The sequence below is a fragment of the Leucopleurus acutus genome, assembly GCF_964270905.1.
Source record: "Leucopleurus acutus genome assembly, chromosome: 10".
Classification (NCBI taxonomy): domain Eukaryota; kingdom Metazoa; phylum Chordata; class Mammalia; order Artiodactyla; family Delphinidae; genus Leucopleurus; species Leucopleurus acutus.
In genome coordinates this window covers 69,479,774-69,497,550 of record NC_139153.1, presented here as the reverse complement: position 1 = coordinate 69,497,550, position 17,777 = coordinate 69,479,774, and the positions used below count along the sequence as shown (strand labels likewise).

Here is a 17,777-nt window from a genome sequence, read left to right as displayed (position 1 = left end):
AATAATACAATATTAGAAGTGACATGCGAAAGATGAAAAATAATAAACTATACAATTTCAATTATATTGTAGAAATAAATTCAATCCTAAATTACTTGTTTTTTTAAACAAGTAAGAATACGTGAAAGGTGTGCTTTCATAAACACCCTAGCAAATTATAAGGCATTACTCAAAAGCCAAAATTCAAAAACAGCTAATTGAAAATAATCCTGGTTTGCTCAATATTCAATAATTCACTCAACAAAACTGAAGCACTTAAGTGTGGTGCACTTTTCAATGCTTAGAGGTATGGGCACAAGAGGATATGTAGTCTCCAACCTCAAAAATCTCAGCTTGGTGGATAAACATATTTTAAAATGTATGATACCAAAATACATAGGATGAAACTTCCACCGTCCTGGCACCATGGTTTGTCCCTCTCTGCAAGCCCTTCTTTCCCACCAGAGAAGAAGTAGCCACATTTATTGGTCAGAGCACAGAATAAATATTGAGCCTGGGCAGGAATCTGGGCACTACGTCTTGCTTGCACAGTGATTCACACATCCGGAGCCAGGCTCTGGCCACACTGTTCCTCTCCACCCTACACCCTGACCCTCTGAGTCTGGGTGGGCCAGTCAGGTTGAGTTGAGTCAGAAGGGAGGCTTATCAGGTGTGAACAAAGAGGAATATGATTGGGTTGGTCAACTACCAGGCTAAAGAGCAGGCATGACATAATCAGGTGTTTACGTTAGACCACTGTGGAAGCGATGTGGAAGGTGGATTTGAGAGGCAGAGGCTGTTTAGGAGATGTCTGCACTGATGCAGCTCTAAGTGATCTCCCATCTTGAGAGGCTCTGATGGTACTCAGTCTTGCTCTAAGGACCCCAGCCAGTGTCAAAGGGAATGCAGCTGGAAGCGAAGAACTCTCCTGCTGACCCCCACCAACTGATAGTGGCTGCCTGGTGCATGGTATTGAGAAGCAATCTACAGCTAAAATCTAGACTCAGCGGGAAAGTGTTTCCCGATCAATTAGTGATAGCATCCTTGAGTCAGAAGGTGAAAGTGAAACAAACGTGTGCTGTTTATTTCCAAGACTGTGTTAGGGTAGGGGTTAGAGAGTGTAAAAGAATGTAAAATGGAGAAAGAATGAAAAGATGAGTACGGGGCTTCCCTGGTGGCGCAGTGGTTGAGAGTCTGCCTGCCGATGCAGGGGACACGGGTTCGAGCCCTGGTCTGGGAGGATCCCACATGCCGCGGAGCAACTGGGCCTGTGAGCCACAACTACTGAGCCTGCGCGTCTGGAGCCTGTGCTCCGCAACGAGAGGCTGTGATAGTGAGAGGACCGTGCACCGCGATGAAGAGTGGCCCCCGCTCGCTGCAACTGGAGAAAGCCCTCGCACAGAAACTAAGACCAACACAGCCAAAAATAAATTAAAAATTAAAAATTTAAAAAAAAAAAAAAAGATGAGTACGGAGGATTAAAAGAAAACTGACGGGAGCAGGAGAAAGCACGAACTGGTACAAATGTGAGAGTGGCATTTAGAGTTGATGCACGACCAGAAGGCCTAAGAAGGATGAAGAATCCCCATGTCTCCTCCTCAACTTTCATTCTCAACACAGCTCAGCATAATGTGAGAATCTGCCCACCTGGGGTTTCTCCTGCGGGAGAATCCACAGTGTTAATAAAAAATGCAGATCCCTGGACCCCAAGAGAATCAAAACCCGGTCTTGCAATACAGGTAATTCTATCAAAAACAATAACTGAGAACAAAGTTCTCCACTTTGAGTCAAATGGATTGGCACTACAATCCCAGATGTGACATTTACTACATAAGAAAACACGGTCAGTCACAACAGGGGAGACAACTATATAAACTGTAATTGATAGAATAGCATTAAAAGTTGACAGTGCTGGGGAAAACTGTAAGGATTGCTGCGTCTTGTCAGATGCTACAGTGTAGAACTGAAAATTATATTTTCTGGATTTTGTTATAAATCCACACAGACTGCTTGCAGAACTGCCTGGAAAAAAAAAAACCCACCATTTGGGGTTATCTACAATCCTATAAGTCATAATTCTGTGAAATTGCATAAGGTTGCTTTACAATGAATACCTTTTTAAATTCATCTTCTTTATGATTAACATCAACCTCAGGCACAATATTAGTCTCATAATCAACACTTTCACCCTCTTCTGTTTCACTTCCAAAAACAACATGTTTTCTCTGTTCTATAGATAAAAGATAAAACAAAAATATAACAGTTAATACTTGGCATTTGGTTTATTCTGTGCAACCAAACCTTCTTAGGAAGGTCCTTCTTAAAAGAATTCTTAATTTAAAAATTAAAAATTTGTTGCTGGGAGAAATCACCCTTGAATTCAATTTAAATCACCCATCTCAACAGAATTAACATTCTATTAAGAAATACACTCTTTAAATATACTGTACTCTGTATTAGTATCTAGAATTAAGAAACATTTAAAGAGGGGCTATTTTACAGGCTCTCTTTCTAAAATACCTGTTTACCTTTTGGGTTTGCCATCTTAAGCTGACATGTTCGTGTTTTTGATACTTCTGATGAAAACTACTTAAACTAAGTGGAAAACCTCTCAGAGAAAGAAGAGATGCGGCGAATACTTGTTTAAGCTGGAGTTTCTCAACCTCAGCGCTACTGACAGGCTTTGTTGTTGCAGCTGTCCTATGCCATAGAGGATATTCAGCAGCGTCCCTGGCCTCTACTCACTAGATGCCATCCCCACTCAGTGTGACAGCCAGCATAGTGGAATGCTGTACCAAAAAAAAAAAGTTAACATAGCAGGCCAGAGACTGCTATCCATGGAAGGGCCTGCTTGCAAGGTTGGTCCCCAGTAAGTATCTATGAACTTGGATTTCAGAGGGGTGCCCACCATTCCCTAATTCATAAAAAGGGCTCACTGTGCCTAAACTGCAAACGGTGTGGTTTATGCTGAACATCTGCTCTCCTTCTGGGAGTCTGGAATTTTGGTGCCTGCTAGGCACAAGGTGCCTACTTGAGAACGTATCTGTAACACTTGTGATTCAAACATTGTAACCAGCCACATTACCTGGTAACTGTTTTGCTGTTTTCCCACTGTATTTAACTTCATAAATAGTCTCAAATATTGATATAAGTTCTTTGACAGCTTCTTCCACGTGCTTACTTTTGTGGTTTAGAACCTCAGCCCATTCTTTTGTGTATGTCTATTAAGTAAAGAAATGACTATTAATTTCCAGATACTTAAAACTACTGTGAAATTTATTAATACGACTTCAACTTATCAAACTCTAATGCCATTTGAAAATATCTAGAGATAGTGGCCAATAGCATAATGTTTCAGACCCCAAAGTGTCAATGGCTAAAAGCAGCTTGAGACAGCTGCTAAGTCTCAAGCAAAGAAAAGGAGAAAGAAGAAAAATTCAAAGTTTTTTTTTGGCCGCACCACGTGGCATGCGGGATCTTAGCTCCCCGACCAGGGATCGAACCTGCGCCCCTGTAGTGGAAGCGTGGAGTTTTAACCACTGGACTGCCAGGGAAGTTGCAAATTCAAAGTTTTTGACCTTACCTGACTCATTCACACACAGAGATCTACAGTCCTTTTCATATGGGCCAAAAGAAAGAAGCCTGAAGGCCTAGGAGATGAAGATGTCAAAGTCGAAAATGAGAAATGGTTTTTAAAAAGGACAATCCAGGGACTTCCCTGGTGGCGCAGTGGTTAAGAATCCACCTGCCAATGCAGGGGACATGGGTTCGAGCCCTGGTCCGGGAAGATCCCACATGCCACGGAGTAACGAAGCCTGTGCGCCACAACTACTGAGCCTGCGCTCTAGAGCCCGTGAGCCACAACTACTGAGCCTGCGTGCCACAACTACCGAAGCCTGCGCACCTAGAGCCCGTGCTCTGACACAAGAGAAGCCACCACAATGAGAAACCTGTGCACCAAAACAAAGAGTAGCCCCCACTCGCCACAACTAGAGAAAGCCCCAACGCAGCTAAATAAATAACTAAATGAACTTATTTAAAAAAAAAAAGAAAAGAAAAAGAATGAAAAGGACAATCCAAAGTGTTGTTCTGAGATTCAAATGTGATACGGTTTTTAAATGAGCATGATGTTGCATGCCAGGCATCAAATTAAGAGCTTTATGTGTATGAACTCATTTAACTAAATGACAACCTCCTGGGATAGGTAATATTACTGTACCCATTTCACAGATGAGAAAACTGACTCTCAGAAAGAATTAAAAATTTGCCCAAGGTCACACAGTAGGTGGTAAGAATAGGGGTTTGAAACCAGCTTTGTGTGATTCTAAAAGCCTGTGCTTTTTGCCTTTTGAACTTTTCTAATAGTCAGCAAAGGCTTTAGGAAGAAGTGCAGAACTAAATTCAGAAAAGAAAACTGGATTATAAAATTGAATAGGCCCTTTAACATACAACGTCCATGCGTCTTAGGAAAGAGAGAAGTAAATGGTAGCAGCCAACTTGGGCCTTCAAAATCACCTCTGCAAAGGAACCCGAGCCTATCTATGCAACCTCTCCCCAGATAAGTCTTGGGAGATCCCATATTCCCTCTGTACTGCCTTCATGTGTTCCTTTCTTGGCTACTAGATTGAGAGAGAGAGACTTGCAAGTTTGTCCCCCCGACTTACACCACCTCATCTGCATCTGAACCCACCTTCATCTTTTCTCAGTCTCAGGGGAAACGGTGTTCCTCCTCCGACCTGAAGACACTCTCTGATCCTCCCCACCCCCACGAACTCTTCAGATTTTGCTCCATCATTCGCTCATTCCACCCTTTCTAATTTATTTAGAAATATTTCTAATTAATTTATTTCTAATTTAACACAGTGTTAAACTTTGGAATGACAATGGTGGTTGAGAGCCACTTCAGTCTAGCAAGGAAAACAAGTGTTAAGCAATTGGACACTCACAGCTGATCATGGAAGATTGGACACACGTGTTTATTTACACACCCCCTCCACTTGCTTTGAAATCCCTAAGAAAGAAACCAGACTACTAGTCAAACATGACAGATTAAACACATGTGTTTATCTTGGTACTCCCATGATATCTCTGGAAACCTAGATAAAATAACATAAAGTCAGCTTTTATGTTAAAAGAACAGGGTCACAGGAATAAGTGGGAAGATGCCACATAAATTCTTCTGTATGTTTCCAATACTATATAATAATAAAGTTAATGGAATTTGATAATTGGTGCTAGAACCACTGAATATCCACTTGCAAAATAATGAAAGTAGATCCTTGGACCGTACACAAAAACTAACTTAAAATGAAGCATAGATCTAAATGTAAGGGCGAGGGACTTCCCTGGTGGCGCAGTGGTTAAGATTCCGCCTGCCAATGCAGGGGACACGGGTTCAATCCCTGGTCCAGGAAGATCCCACATGCCACAGAGCAACTAAGCCCTTGCTCCACAGCTACTGAGCCTGTGCTCTAGAGTCTGCGAGCCGCAACTCCTGAAGTCCGTGCACCTATAGCCTGTGCTCCACAACAGGAGAACTCACTGCAATGAGAAGCCCGCGCACTGCAACGAAGAGTAGCCCCCACTCGCCACAACTAGAGAAAGCCCGGGCGCAGCAATGAAGACCCAAAGCAGCCAAAAATAAATAAATAATTTTTAAAGTAAATAAATGTAAGGGCAAAAACTATAAAACTCTTTAAAAAAACATAAGCATGGATCTTCATGATCTTGGATTAGGCAAATTTTTCTTAGATATGACACCAAAGCAAAGCAACAGCAAAAAAATATATAGATGAATTGGACATCACCAAAATTTAAAACTTTGGGCCTTCAAAGGACACCATCAAGAAAGTGAAAAGACAACCCACAGACTGGGAGAAAAATTTTTGCAATCTGATACGGGACTAGTATCTAGAACATATAAAGAACTATCACAACTAAAACATAAAAAGACAGATCATCCAATTTTAAAATGAGCAAAGGATTTGAATAGACATTACTAAAAGAAGGCACATAAAAGGTTAATAAGCACATGAAAAAGTGTTCGACATCACTAGCAATTAGGGAAATACAAATTTAAGGCACAATGAGATACCACTTTACTCCATTAGGAAGGCTATAATCAAAACCACAAATAGGGCTTCCCTGGTGGCGCAGTGGTTGAGAGTCTGCCTGCCGATGCAGGGGACACGGGTTCATGCCCCGGTCTGGGAAGATCCCACATGCCACAGAGCGGCTAGGCCCGTGAGCCATGGCCGCTGAGCCTGCGCATCCGGAGCCTGTGCTCTGCAACGGGAGAGGCCACAGCAGTGAGAGGCCTGCGTACCGCAAAAAAAAAAAAAAAACCACTAATAATAAGTGTTGGCAAGGATGCAGAGAACTTGGAACCCTCACACACTGCTGGTGGGAATGTAAAACAATGCAGCTACTTTGGAGAAGTCTGCCAGTTCTTCAAAGGGTTAAACTTGGAGTTAACATATGACCCAACAATTCCACTCCTAAATATACACCCCAGAGAAATGAAAACGTGTCCTTGCAAAACTTGTACATTTATGTTCACAGCAGCATTATTCATAATGGCCAAAAAGTGGAAACAACCTATATGTCCATCAACTGATGAATGGATAACTAAAACGTGGTCCATCCATACAATGCACTATTATTCAGCAGTGAAAAGAAATGTAGTACGGATACATGGGACAATATGAATGAACTTTGAAGACACTGTGCTAAGTGACAAAAGCGCCAGTCACAAAATACCACATACTATATGATTCCCTTTGTATGAAATGCCTACAATAAGCAAATCTGTAGAGGCAGAAAGTAGGATAGTGGCTGCCCAGGGCTAGGAGGGTTGAGAGGAAATTGGTAATGACTGCTAATGAGTATGGTATTTCTTTGGGGGTGATGAACAGTTCTAAAACTGACTGTGGTGATAGCTGCACAACTCTGTGAGTATACTAAAACCACTGAATTGTACACTTTAAATGGGTGAATTATATCTCAATAAAGTTGTCAAAAATAATAGCTAGTACCAGAAATAATTTGAAGCAGGAACTGGGGGGAAAATGGAGCAGGGAAATGAGAGATGGGAAAGTGAAAGCAGCATGTGTGAGCATTTGGAGAAGTTTAGTTGTGAATAAGAAATGAAGAAGATATGCAAATGTTTTTGTTTGTTGGCGAGGAAAAGGGGAGAGTATATTAGACTACTGGTGGGAGGGGTCCCGTAGAGAGGACAAAGCTGAAGACCTAGAAGAGGAAGAAAGACTGGTGGAGTAAGGTTGCCAAGAAGGCAAAAAGGCATGGAATCTACAGCCTGTGTGTGGAGAACCTCAATTTTGAAAAGAGGTGGGAACTTTCTCCATGGAACCAGAAGGAAAGAAGAGTTGGATGCAGAATCAGTCAGCAATGTACCAAGAGCTCTGGCTGTGCAAACTATTTACATGACTTTAACTCAGAAAACTATAAATAATCCCTGCAACTCTGTCAAGGCCATCATGCCAGGCACTCCAGGTGCTGGTTATTCTCCGTTTGCCCCCTGCAACCCATTCTCAGCTCTTCTCTGCCCTGCTCTGTGCAGAGGGAAGCTGCCTCCTGGGGCTCCCTTATTCTCTGACTTGCAGTTGGGCTTGACCCAACGAGAAGCACTAGCAGAAGATAAGAGAGCTGCAGGGCGGGTAACTCTCACTCCCTCCTTGGTAGAAGACGGTAGGGCTGCATCTCTGGTAGAGACTGTGTCTCTTCACAAACTCAGCTCCTACGAGATAAGCCCTCCCATATGGTTCCCACTTTTACTGGATCCTGAAAGCACTGTTTCCTTCTTTGGTACCTTCAGCCCCAGCAGTGCTGATGACTCTCTCCCTTGCAACTCCTGAGGTGTCTCACCTTGCTGGGATCTTCACTGGCACTGTCCCATACACAATATTCCCAGCTCCATCCTTGTACCTGAACCCTGATCTAAGAACTCACATTTGGGGCTTCCCTGGTGGCGCAGTGGTTGGGAGTCCGCCTGCCGATGCAGGGGACACGGGTTCGTGCCCCGGTCCGGGAAGATCCCACATGCCGCGGAGCGGCTGGGCCCGTGAGCCATGGCCGCTGAGCCTGCGCGTCCGGAGCCTGTGCTCCACAATGGGAGAGGCCACAACAGTGAGAGGCCCGCGTACCGCAAAAAAGAAAAAAAAAAAAAAAGAACTCACATTTGGTCCTTGGTGAATTAGATCATCTCAGATAACCATGACAACTCACACTGCCATAAAAGCCAGGAGTAAGAAACTTAGATGCACACATTCCACTGCAAAGAAATTTCCTGTCTCAGTTGGTGACCCAGTGGCCCAGCCATCCTCTTTTGTTTAACAAGTGGCAAAATAATGCCATGGCACAATAGACTGCACAAACTGCCTCTATATGGTGTCACTACCAGCTGGGGCCACACAAAGTAAAGCATCTCTTCTTGGGAAGACTAACTAGTCACTGAAGATTAATAAGACCATTCTTACAAGTCAGTGGAGAACAGACTGCAACGCCGAGGAGTGGGCCGGGGATGGACCAGAAGGCAGCCAAACTGATTTTACGGGTGGGGAGGGGGGTGTTCCTATTTTTAAAAATTGAGATATAATTCATATAACACAGATATACCCTTGTCAAGTGCACAATTCATTGATTTTTAGTATCTTCACAGAGCTGGGCAACCATCACTGCTATCTAATTCCAGAACATTTTCATCACCCCAAAAGAATCCCCATTCCCATTAGTCAGGCCTCACTCCCCCATCTCCACCGCCCTGGCAACCACTCATCTACTTTCTGTCTCCATGGAGCCAGGGTGAATTTGCTGATAGAAGTTTTAATACCCTTTCATGTATTTCCTGGTGTTTTCCTATCATAACTTGGATCATAATATTTCCCTGAATTTTCTATTCCATTTGTCTATCTACCAATATACAGGTATGTTAATCAGGGTCCAATAAGGAAAACAGATGCCACACCAGCTATTTTAACAGACAGAACGAGAAAATTTAATATAAAAAATTGGTTAAACAGCTATTAAATGACCAAAAAGGCAAAAAGGGACACAGAGGTCACAGAGAGACAGTAACCGCAAGAAGCAGTGCCCGTTCCGGGGTGCGGGGGAGCCCACGGAGGGGGGTACAGTTATTGGAACCTGGAACTGGGAAGTGAGGGAGATGCCTGGCTAGCACTGCTGGCTCAGAAGCTCAGAGAGGGACCTCCTGAAGCTGGCACATCTGAGAGGCACACAAGGCTGATTCCTGAAAGGCTGGAAAAAGCTAGGGCCTGGAACTAGTGGCCACTGCCAGGGTGAAGAGCTATAGCTCACGTAAAGGCGTCAGCAACAAGACGCAAAACAGGAACGAGCAAGCCCATTCTCTCTTGTCCAGCCTCCTATCGCCCCCACTGCAAAGCCTAAAAGGGAGCCAGCTGGCCAAGGATAAATGTAATTTGCAGAGTCATAGAGTAGAAGGACAGATTTGAAGCTAACACAAGGTAGCTTTTTAATAATTAACATAATCTGTCCTACAACCACAATTAGGTGCTCCAAGATAAGGAGGACTTGTCATTACTGCAAATAGCCCTGGTTCCCAGTATTGTCTGAAACCACTGGTTAGTGCAAACTAAATTTGTCCCCCAAAATTAGCGTTATATATAGCATGTTTCCAAAACTGATTTCTGCCCAAAGTGTTATCCAACTTGCTTTGTCATTACATATGTTATTCTGTCTTCACTGTAATGGTCCACCTAGTGATAGGCTTGTGGGAAGGCAGCCCATGTGTTACTAGATCTTAGATCCCTCTAGGGCAAGTGACTGCGGCATACTGATTGACAAAGGTGCTCTTCAAAGTTCCACTTCCTGTATTTTGACTTGTGCCATCAATGTAACCAGCACATTCACACTCAGTCACCTTTAATCGATCCTAATTTGCCTCGTTTGTGTGATTTATTTCTTTTTCTATGCACATGAAAGTTTTTTGTTCGTATGTTCAAAGTAAATTTTCTTTGGTAGTGTGAATTTCACCCCACTGAGCAGTGGATAGTGTCAGAACAGTTATGTGCACATACCAACAGAAATGATTTTCATTGTAAAGGAGACAAAATGAAGGAAACCAATGTAGAAATTTCCCTACTCCTTCATATGCTGTTCGTTTATCAGTAAGACCTGGTATGAAGTATATACAGTCAGGTTCTAGAATGAGTGAGAAGAAAATGACAAGGAGGAAATTACCCCTCATCCCCAGGCAGGAAACCGGAGACTTTTTTGGAAAATTTCAATTGGTGAAAAAAGACCCACACAGCATTTGAAGGGCTCTCCGTCCTAAAATAACACGGAGCCCAGGAAATAGGGCAGACTCTATTTGCCAACTCAAGAAATAGTACCCCAAGTATATTAGTTAAAGATGCAGAAATAATACTATAAGAATAGCTAAAAGTTAACAATGAGTGCCTTTCCTAGCACCTAGGTTGTGATCTCCAAATACCATTTTCCACAAGTAACACTGAAAGGAATGAGGGCTGACTGGAAAAATGAGTAATCAGGGCAGGAAATGTGCAAGATAAGCCTAAGATTTCCTACGGTACCAGGAAGCAGGAAAGGTTTCAAAGACTACTGGAGTCATATCAAAAACATAGAAGCCAGCCTGTAGAATTCCACTGGACAAAGATGAGAAAATTTAAACATAAAAAAGAATAATGACTGCAATGGACTGAATCCCTCAAATATATAATAATCCATATATTCATAATGATCTTTAAATAATTTAAACTGCAATGGGTATGTTAGCCAACACATTATTTTGAAAACTGGTATATAAAAGAAAAACTGAAGCATTGAACCTGACTTTTCTGTACAAACATTATTTCACAGTAACCCACCAGATAATGAGGGAAATTTCTTCTTTATAGAAATATTTTATCCATAAATGCTAAAATTAGAAAATCAACATTTTGCAATCTCTAGGCAACAATAATGGCTCTAGGCAATAATAATCAAAGGCTGCTAAACTCTTCAGGTGAAAGGTTGGTGGGAAACTTTATGATAATGGATAAAGCTGACTGCACCTCAGCCCACTAATTAACCTTAATATCACGAAAAGGGAAACAGCGTGATAAAATGTGCCTCCTGATGTAATGCAATAGGAAGTACACAGTGTCACCTGTGGACTATTCAGTCAGGAAAAGAAAAAGTAATTGAACCTGAACTGAATCAATCCTCCAGAGCTAATTAAAATATACAGGAAACTCAGGCGATAGAAGAATATGTTAATATGTTAAACCATACTACTAGGATATGATTAGCAAAATTTAGAACATGGAAAATTCTATAGGACAAATGATCCCATTTCTTCAACAAATGAAGAGCATTAAAAGAAAGAAGATGGCAAAAAAAAAAAAACTTGAATAGACATTTCCCCAAAGAAATATACAAATGGCCAATAAACACATGAAAAGATGTTCAGCATCAGTAGTCATTAGGAAAAGGCAAATCAAAACCACAATGAGACTTCGTACCCATTCAGATTATTACAAAAAATGCTTTAATCTTTAAAAGTGGAAAATAACAACTGTCAGCAAGCAGGTGGAGAAATTGGAACCCTTGTTGTACATTGCTGGTGGGAAGGTAAAATGGTATGGCCACCGTGGAAAAATATCTGGTGATTTCTCAAAAGCTAAACAGAATTAACATGTGATCCAGTAATTCCACTCTGAGTATATACCCAAAAGAATTGAAAGTAGGGACTCAGATAATTATACACTAGTGCTCATACTAGCTTAATTCACAATAGCTAACCCAAACATCTACCAACAGATGAATGGATAAACACAATGTGGCATATCTATACAATGGAATATTATCCAGCTCTAAAAAGGAATCAAATTCTGATACATGCTACAATATGGATTAACCTTGTGCTAAGTGAAATGAGGCAGATACAAAAGGACAATGTTGTATGATTTCACTTACATGACATACATAGAATAGGCAAATTCATAAAGATAGAAAGTAGAATAGAGGTTACCACGGTCTGGGGTGGAGGGGAGGGAAATGGGAAATTATTGTTTAATAGGTACAGAGTTCCTGTGTAGATGATAATAAAAAGTTCTGGAAGCAGATGGTGGTAATGGTTACAGAACACTGTGAATGTACTTAATGCCACTGAACTGTACACTAAAAAAATGGTTAAAATTATAAATTTTGTGTTATGTATATTTTACTGCAATAAAAAAGATACAAGCAAAGAAAGGGGAGATGATAAAAAGAAACTTAAGAGGTATATGAATCAAATGCAATGTGTGAACCTGTTTAGTTCCTAATTCAAACACATCAACTCTAAAAAGAAAGTTTCTACGGAAGTTAAATATATTCATGATCTATGACTATGACCCAGCAATTTCACGTATGGGAATATACCCACCAAAATAGGTGCTTAGGTTCACACACAAAAAAACCATGTACAAGAATGCTCAGTGTATAATCAAAAGCTATGAACTACCCAAATGCCTTCAACAGTAGAACAGATACATAAATTGTAATAAACTCAGAAATTTAAATACTAGTCAGCAATGAATGAGAATGAAAGAACCCACTATCGCACACAACTACACAGATGAATCTCACAGACCCTGAGCAAAATAAGCCAGACAAAAAGAATATGTGTGGGACTTCCCTGGCAGTCACGTAGTAAAGACTTTGCCTTCCAATGCAGGGGGCGCGGGTTAGATCACTGGTCGGGGAAGCTAAGATCCCACATGCCTCATGGGCAAAACACCAAAGCATAAAATAGAAGCAATATTACAACATATTCAATAAAGGCTTTAAAAATGGTCCACATCAAAAAAAAAAAAAAACTTTGAAAAAAAGAATATATGCTGCATGATTCCATTTATGTGAAGTTCAAAAACAGGTAAAGCTAATATACAGTGACAGAAGCCAAAATGGTGATTACTTTGGGGTGGAGGATGTTTGTTGCCTGGAATGGAGCAGGAGGGAATCACTTGCAGTGAAGGAAATGTTCAATATCTTGCTCTTGGATTGGGACTTCCCTGGGGTCCAGTGGTAAATAATCCACCTTACAATGCAGGGAACGCGGGTTCGAACCCTGCCCAGGGAACTAGGATCCCACATACCATGGGGCAACTAAGCCCACGCACCACAACTACTGAGCTCGTGTGCCTCCACTAGAGAAGAGAAAACCCACATGCCACAACTAGAGAGAACCTGCACACCGCATGCCTCAACGAAGATCCTGTGTGCCACAACTAAGACCTGACGCAGCCAAAAATAAATAAATTAATAATAAATAAATCTTTAAAAAAAAAATCTTGCTCTTGGAGAAGGTTACAAGGGTGTGTCATAGGTAAACATTCACTGAATAGTGCACTTAAGATTTGTGCAATCTGCTGTATACACATTATATCTCACACACACAGAAAAAGACACAGGCCTAAAATGAAAAGTAAGCTGAAGCTACAACTTTTGTAGGTTTTTTTCCCATAACCAAAAAACTACATGAGGCCTTGGATCCCTTCACAAGGGTAGGAGGTTGGAACCCTTCCCCTTCCCCCACATGTCACCAGGCTAATCAAGGGCTGCGGTCTCAAGCACAGTTAGCGACCTTGGTTGAGGCTCTGGGGTAGACGGATAACACCTCCCTTGGAAATTTACAACCACTATCTCACCTCACACGGGTTTAGGACTTGAGATTATAGCTATACTGCCTTGGAGTTTTGGAAATTCTATAGTGTGAGAAACTAACTCAAACTATCGACTGAGTTGGTAAAACTCCTAGGTACCACACAGGAGCAAATAAAAAGAGACAGGCTCTCAACTAAACAGACATGCGCAGATTAGCGCACAACCCAAAACATTAAAAACATGAAGACACAAGCCACCCTGAGCAAGATTTGACAGAGACCGCAAAGAGCAGAATTAGACCTCCAGTTTCTTCAGATAATGGGACTGTTATAAAATATATTTTAAATATCTAAATGAAGAAGTAGAATTTAAAAAAGAGAAAGGAAGAAGATTATATAAAAGACCACATATATTTGAAAAAGAATAAAAAGTAACTTCAAGAAACAGATAAGTAAATTTGGGTAAATAGAAAATTCAAAGTAAGAGGGTAGAGAGTAGAAGTACACCCAAATACACTGATAGGATAAATGTGAATAGACTAAAATTACCGATTTTTAAAAAACAGAGATTTTTCAGAGTAGATTAAAAACAAAATCCAGTTAAATGTTCTTTACAAGAGAAAACCTAAAATAGGAGAACCCAGAAAGGTTGAAAATAACAGAACACAGAAAGATATATCTGGATAATAATAACCAAAAAGAGCTGGTGTAACTACACTGATAGCAAACAAAATAGACTTTAAGGATAAAAAGCTTAACAATGATAAAAGAGAAAAATGTCCAGGAAGACATAATCATTTCAAACTTGCATACTCTGAACACAGGATGTTATAATTGGTCATTTAGTGCTGTCTCCATTACAGCCAAGGCCCCAACGCTGAGAACAAATGCTTTTAAGATCCTACACATTATGAAAAAGGCAGTTTATCCAAAGGTAGCAGGGGAGGTAACCCTCAGCACATTGCCCACTTTGAGGTTATAGAAGGGAAGTTTGATCATTGATAGAGATTTGGTAGAAATAAATGAAGGGAATTTCAAAAGAGCTACTCAGAGACCTTGATCCATGACCTCTACAATCTGGGAATAGAGGGGCTTCCCCATGCCTAAGTAGTCCTGAAACAAGAGGCTGGCTGGCTGCCCAAAAGGCACAGAAAGGTGTCCTGGGAAGAAGAAGCTGCATTTCCATAGAAAGAGAGGCAAAGGCACCTGTTTCCCATGGGTCAGGTTAGATCCCTTGAGATGGAGCCATCCTTGGTTGTCTTGAAAAGGACATTAGCAAGGTGACCCAAACCAGCAAGGTGGGGGTATAGCTGAAGCACAAGGCAGGCAAGAAAGAAAAATGCCTTCACTTTAAGTTTTGAACAAAACATAAAGTGAGTGCTTTTGAGAAAGACTGTGTTATATGCCAGGCCTCAAAAATGATTAGACAGGGTTCCTGTCTTTGTGCTTTTGAGCCAATGGAGGATAAATAGGTAATCAAATAAGATCACTATAATGTGATGCTGAGGAGGTTAGGTGGGTGCCACCGCCATTGAAGGATTTAAGCTGGGGAGTTTCCACAATCAGCTTTGGTGGCAAGGTGGAGGATGATGGATATGATGGGGCCAACTATGGCGGCAGAGAAACCAGTTAGATCACAACATCACATGCTCAACTCAAATGAGCATTAAAAGCCTGATCTGGAGTTCAGGCTTTTTGAGCATGAGCTTACACGTTCTCCTTGCATGGCCCTTGCGATAAACCTTTCTCTGCTCAAAAATTAAATAAATAAAAGCGTGACCTAAGAAAAGGGTAGTAGGTATGGAAAAGAAGAGGCAATTCAAGCAGAATCTTAGTAAGAGGCAAAACCTGGCTAAGCCCTAAAAGACTGACTGGGTTTTGGGATGGAAGTGAGGAGAGGAGGCTGGATGACGCCCAGGTGTATGGATGACTTAAGGGGAAAGGATGTGGTAGTTAAAACCATGAGTGTAGATGATATTGCCCTGGGAGCATGCACAGAGGAAGAAGAGCAGTGAGCACTGACAGGACCCAAGGGGACTCCAGCATGAGGCTGAGGACATTTTTAAGATAATGTCTAAGGTGTGACCCTGGGCTTGAGCTGTTGATACCTTATAAGTCTTTGGAGCTGAGGATGTCTAAATGCCATGGACAGAGATTTCTACGTTTAGATTGCAAATTCACATTTTAGGTTTATGAGCCAATATTTCTATGAATAAAATATAATACATAAATGCATACCTCATTGAGTGTCAACATATCTTCTACTTTGGTAGCACCGCTTTCCGGCAGGGAAATTAACACTGTTTTGGCTATCTCCTTTAGAACTGTATCAATATGCATTTCACACAAGTCACTGATCTACCAATGAGAAAACACACATAGAAGAAAAATCCTCTTTCATCCAAAATGCCCTTGAGTTACAAATTGATTTAGAGGGCTATATCTGGAAACTTGCAGCCTGAGACAAGCATAATTTGGTGGGAATTTTAGGAGTACATCTGTGTGACATGGAACTGAAGTTTAATTGAGCAGCAACATGTGCCATAACCTCATATGCGTTATCTCCTTCAGTCCTCATTCCAGCCCATGAATCATTACTATCCCAGTTTTACAGCTAGAGAAACCAAGGCTCAGATAAGTCAAGTAACCCAGGGAGGAACACACAGCTGGTGAAAGTCAAAGAATCCTACCTCGGTTTATCTGACTCCCAAGCCTCTGGGTTTTGTCTATAACACTATGCTGCCACCACAGACAGACTAGCACATCTAAAAAGATTTACATGTTTCATGTAGCAAACATATCAGAAATCAATAGACAGTCTCGAACTGGATGACTACCTCATCTAATTAACATTAGATGCCTTAAAATGTAAGCACTCCATCCTGCCATCTTGCACAGTCTACAACTATTCCATTTTCTAAACTACGCTGTGGTGTTGAACCATCGTTTTAACATATTAAAGGCAAGGTAATTTGGGGACAAGAACAAGGCAACCCTAAATGAAAAGGCCCCAAATCAGTTAAAGAAACATAAAGCTTTTTTTTTTTAACGTAATGGATGTTCTTTTAGTTAAAAGTCACACCCTTTAAAGAGCTTTCATAGGTAATCAAACCATTACTTACAGCCTGAGTATTAATGTATGTAGTTTTTAAAAATGTATCAATCATACCTTCTTTAAGAGTTGATTGAACATATCCAAAACTGAGTCAACTTCTTGAAAAAAGCTTTCTAGTGTTAAAGATGACCATGTCAATATTGTGAGCCCTTGTCTCAACACAGATTCCACCTAGAAAAAGAGAAAAACAGTTTCCATTATTAAAAAGGAGCATCTGCATTTATAAAAAAGGCTGCCTTTTATTACCTGGAAATATTATAGGCTGTATTTCCTTAATTCTATTTCCCCTCCATTATACCTAGTAAAGGTGACATTTTGTTTTTAATCATCTTTGGTTGTCCATAAAGCAATCATGGATTCTTAGAAAGTGCTCATTATTTAGATTTATTTGTTTTTCAAAGGCAACAAAACTTAAGACAAGAAATCATCCTGTAGGGAAAATAGAGCTATAAAGTTGAAGTAGAAAGAGAGTTTTGGCAAGAATAGATGTTCTAAAATCCATTATCTGTAGAACTGGAATCTAATTTTAAACAACAGGGAAGTCAATATAAGCCTTCAATATTACCAACCTTTTTCACTTTAGGGGTCATCAGATTGACAAACACAGGAGGTACTTCCTGACATAACTCATCATAATACTGCAGAAGACCCTGTTAAAAGTCAAAATGGCATGTTTTACTTTATTTTAAAGCAACAGTCATATTTTGATTCATACCCGGAAGGTTTCATTTTACCTGTTTTCTCATAGCCCTGAAAGATGGAGGCTGACTATTTATACTAATTTGCTATACTTTTTCCTCACCTGTAAATTACCTGAGCATCCCCTTTAAACAGTAAGTCATTGGAGATTCCTAGATTTACATTTTTCATAATTATTATCTGTCTTTCTAGATTTATGCCATTTTAAATGGTTTGGACAATTCTTCTTTCATTATGTCTGTCATTACACATTTTCACCCTTTCTGTTCCCTGTCTTCTGACCTATTACAGCATACTTATCACTGATGCCACACTTGTTTTCTTGAATCAGAATAAATGTA

The 17,777-nt window shown here is 40.7% G+C and overlaps 1 protein-coding gene across 1 annotated transcript in view; it reads right to left on the bottom strand.

Moving 5' to 3' along the window:
* DNAH8 (dynein axonemal heavy chain 8) overlaps positions 1-17,777 on the bottom strand; it is a gene marked incomplete at its 3' end in the record, with an annotated part of 330,699 nt that overhangs the window by 251,539 nt on the left and 61,383 nt on the right. The window contains exons 19-23 of the mRNA XM_082847518.1: positions 17,307-17,387; positions 16,792-16,908; positions 15,861-15,980; positions 3,065-3,200; positions 2,094-2,209 (exon numbers count right to left, since the gene is read on the bottom strand). Of these exons, the coding sequence (XP_082703644.1) occupies positions 2,094-2,209; positions 3,065-3,200; positions 15,861-15,980; positions 16,792-16,908; positions 17,307-17,387 (570 nt within the window). The remainder of the gene's footprint in view (positions 1-2,093; positions 2,210-3,064; positions 3,201-15,860; positions 15,981-16,791; positions 16,909-17,306; positions 17,388-17,777) is intronic.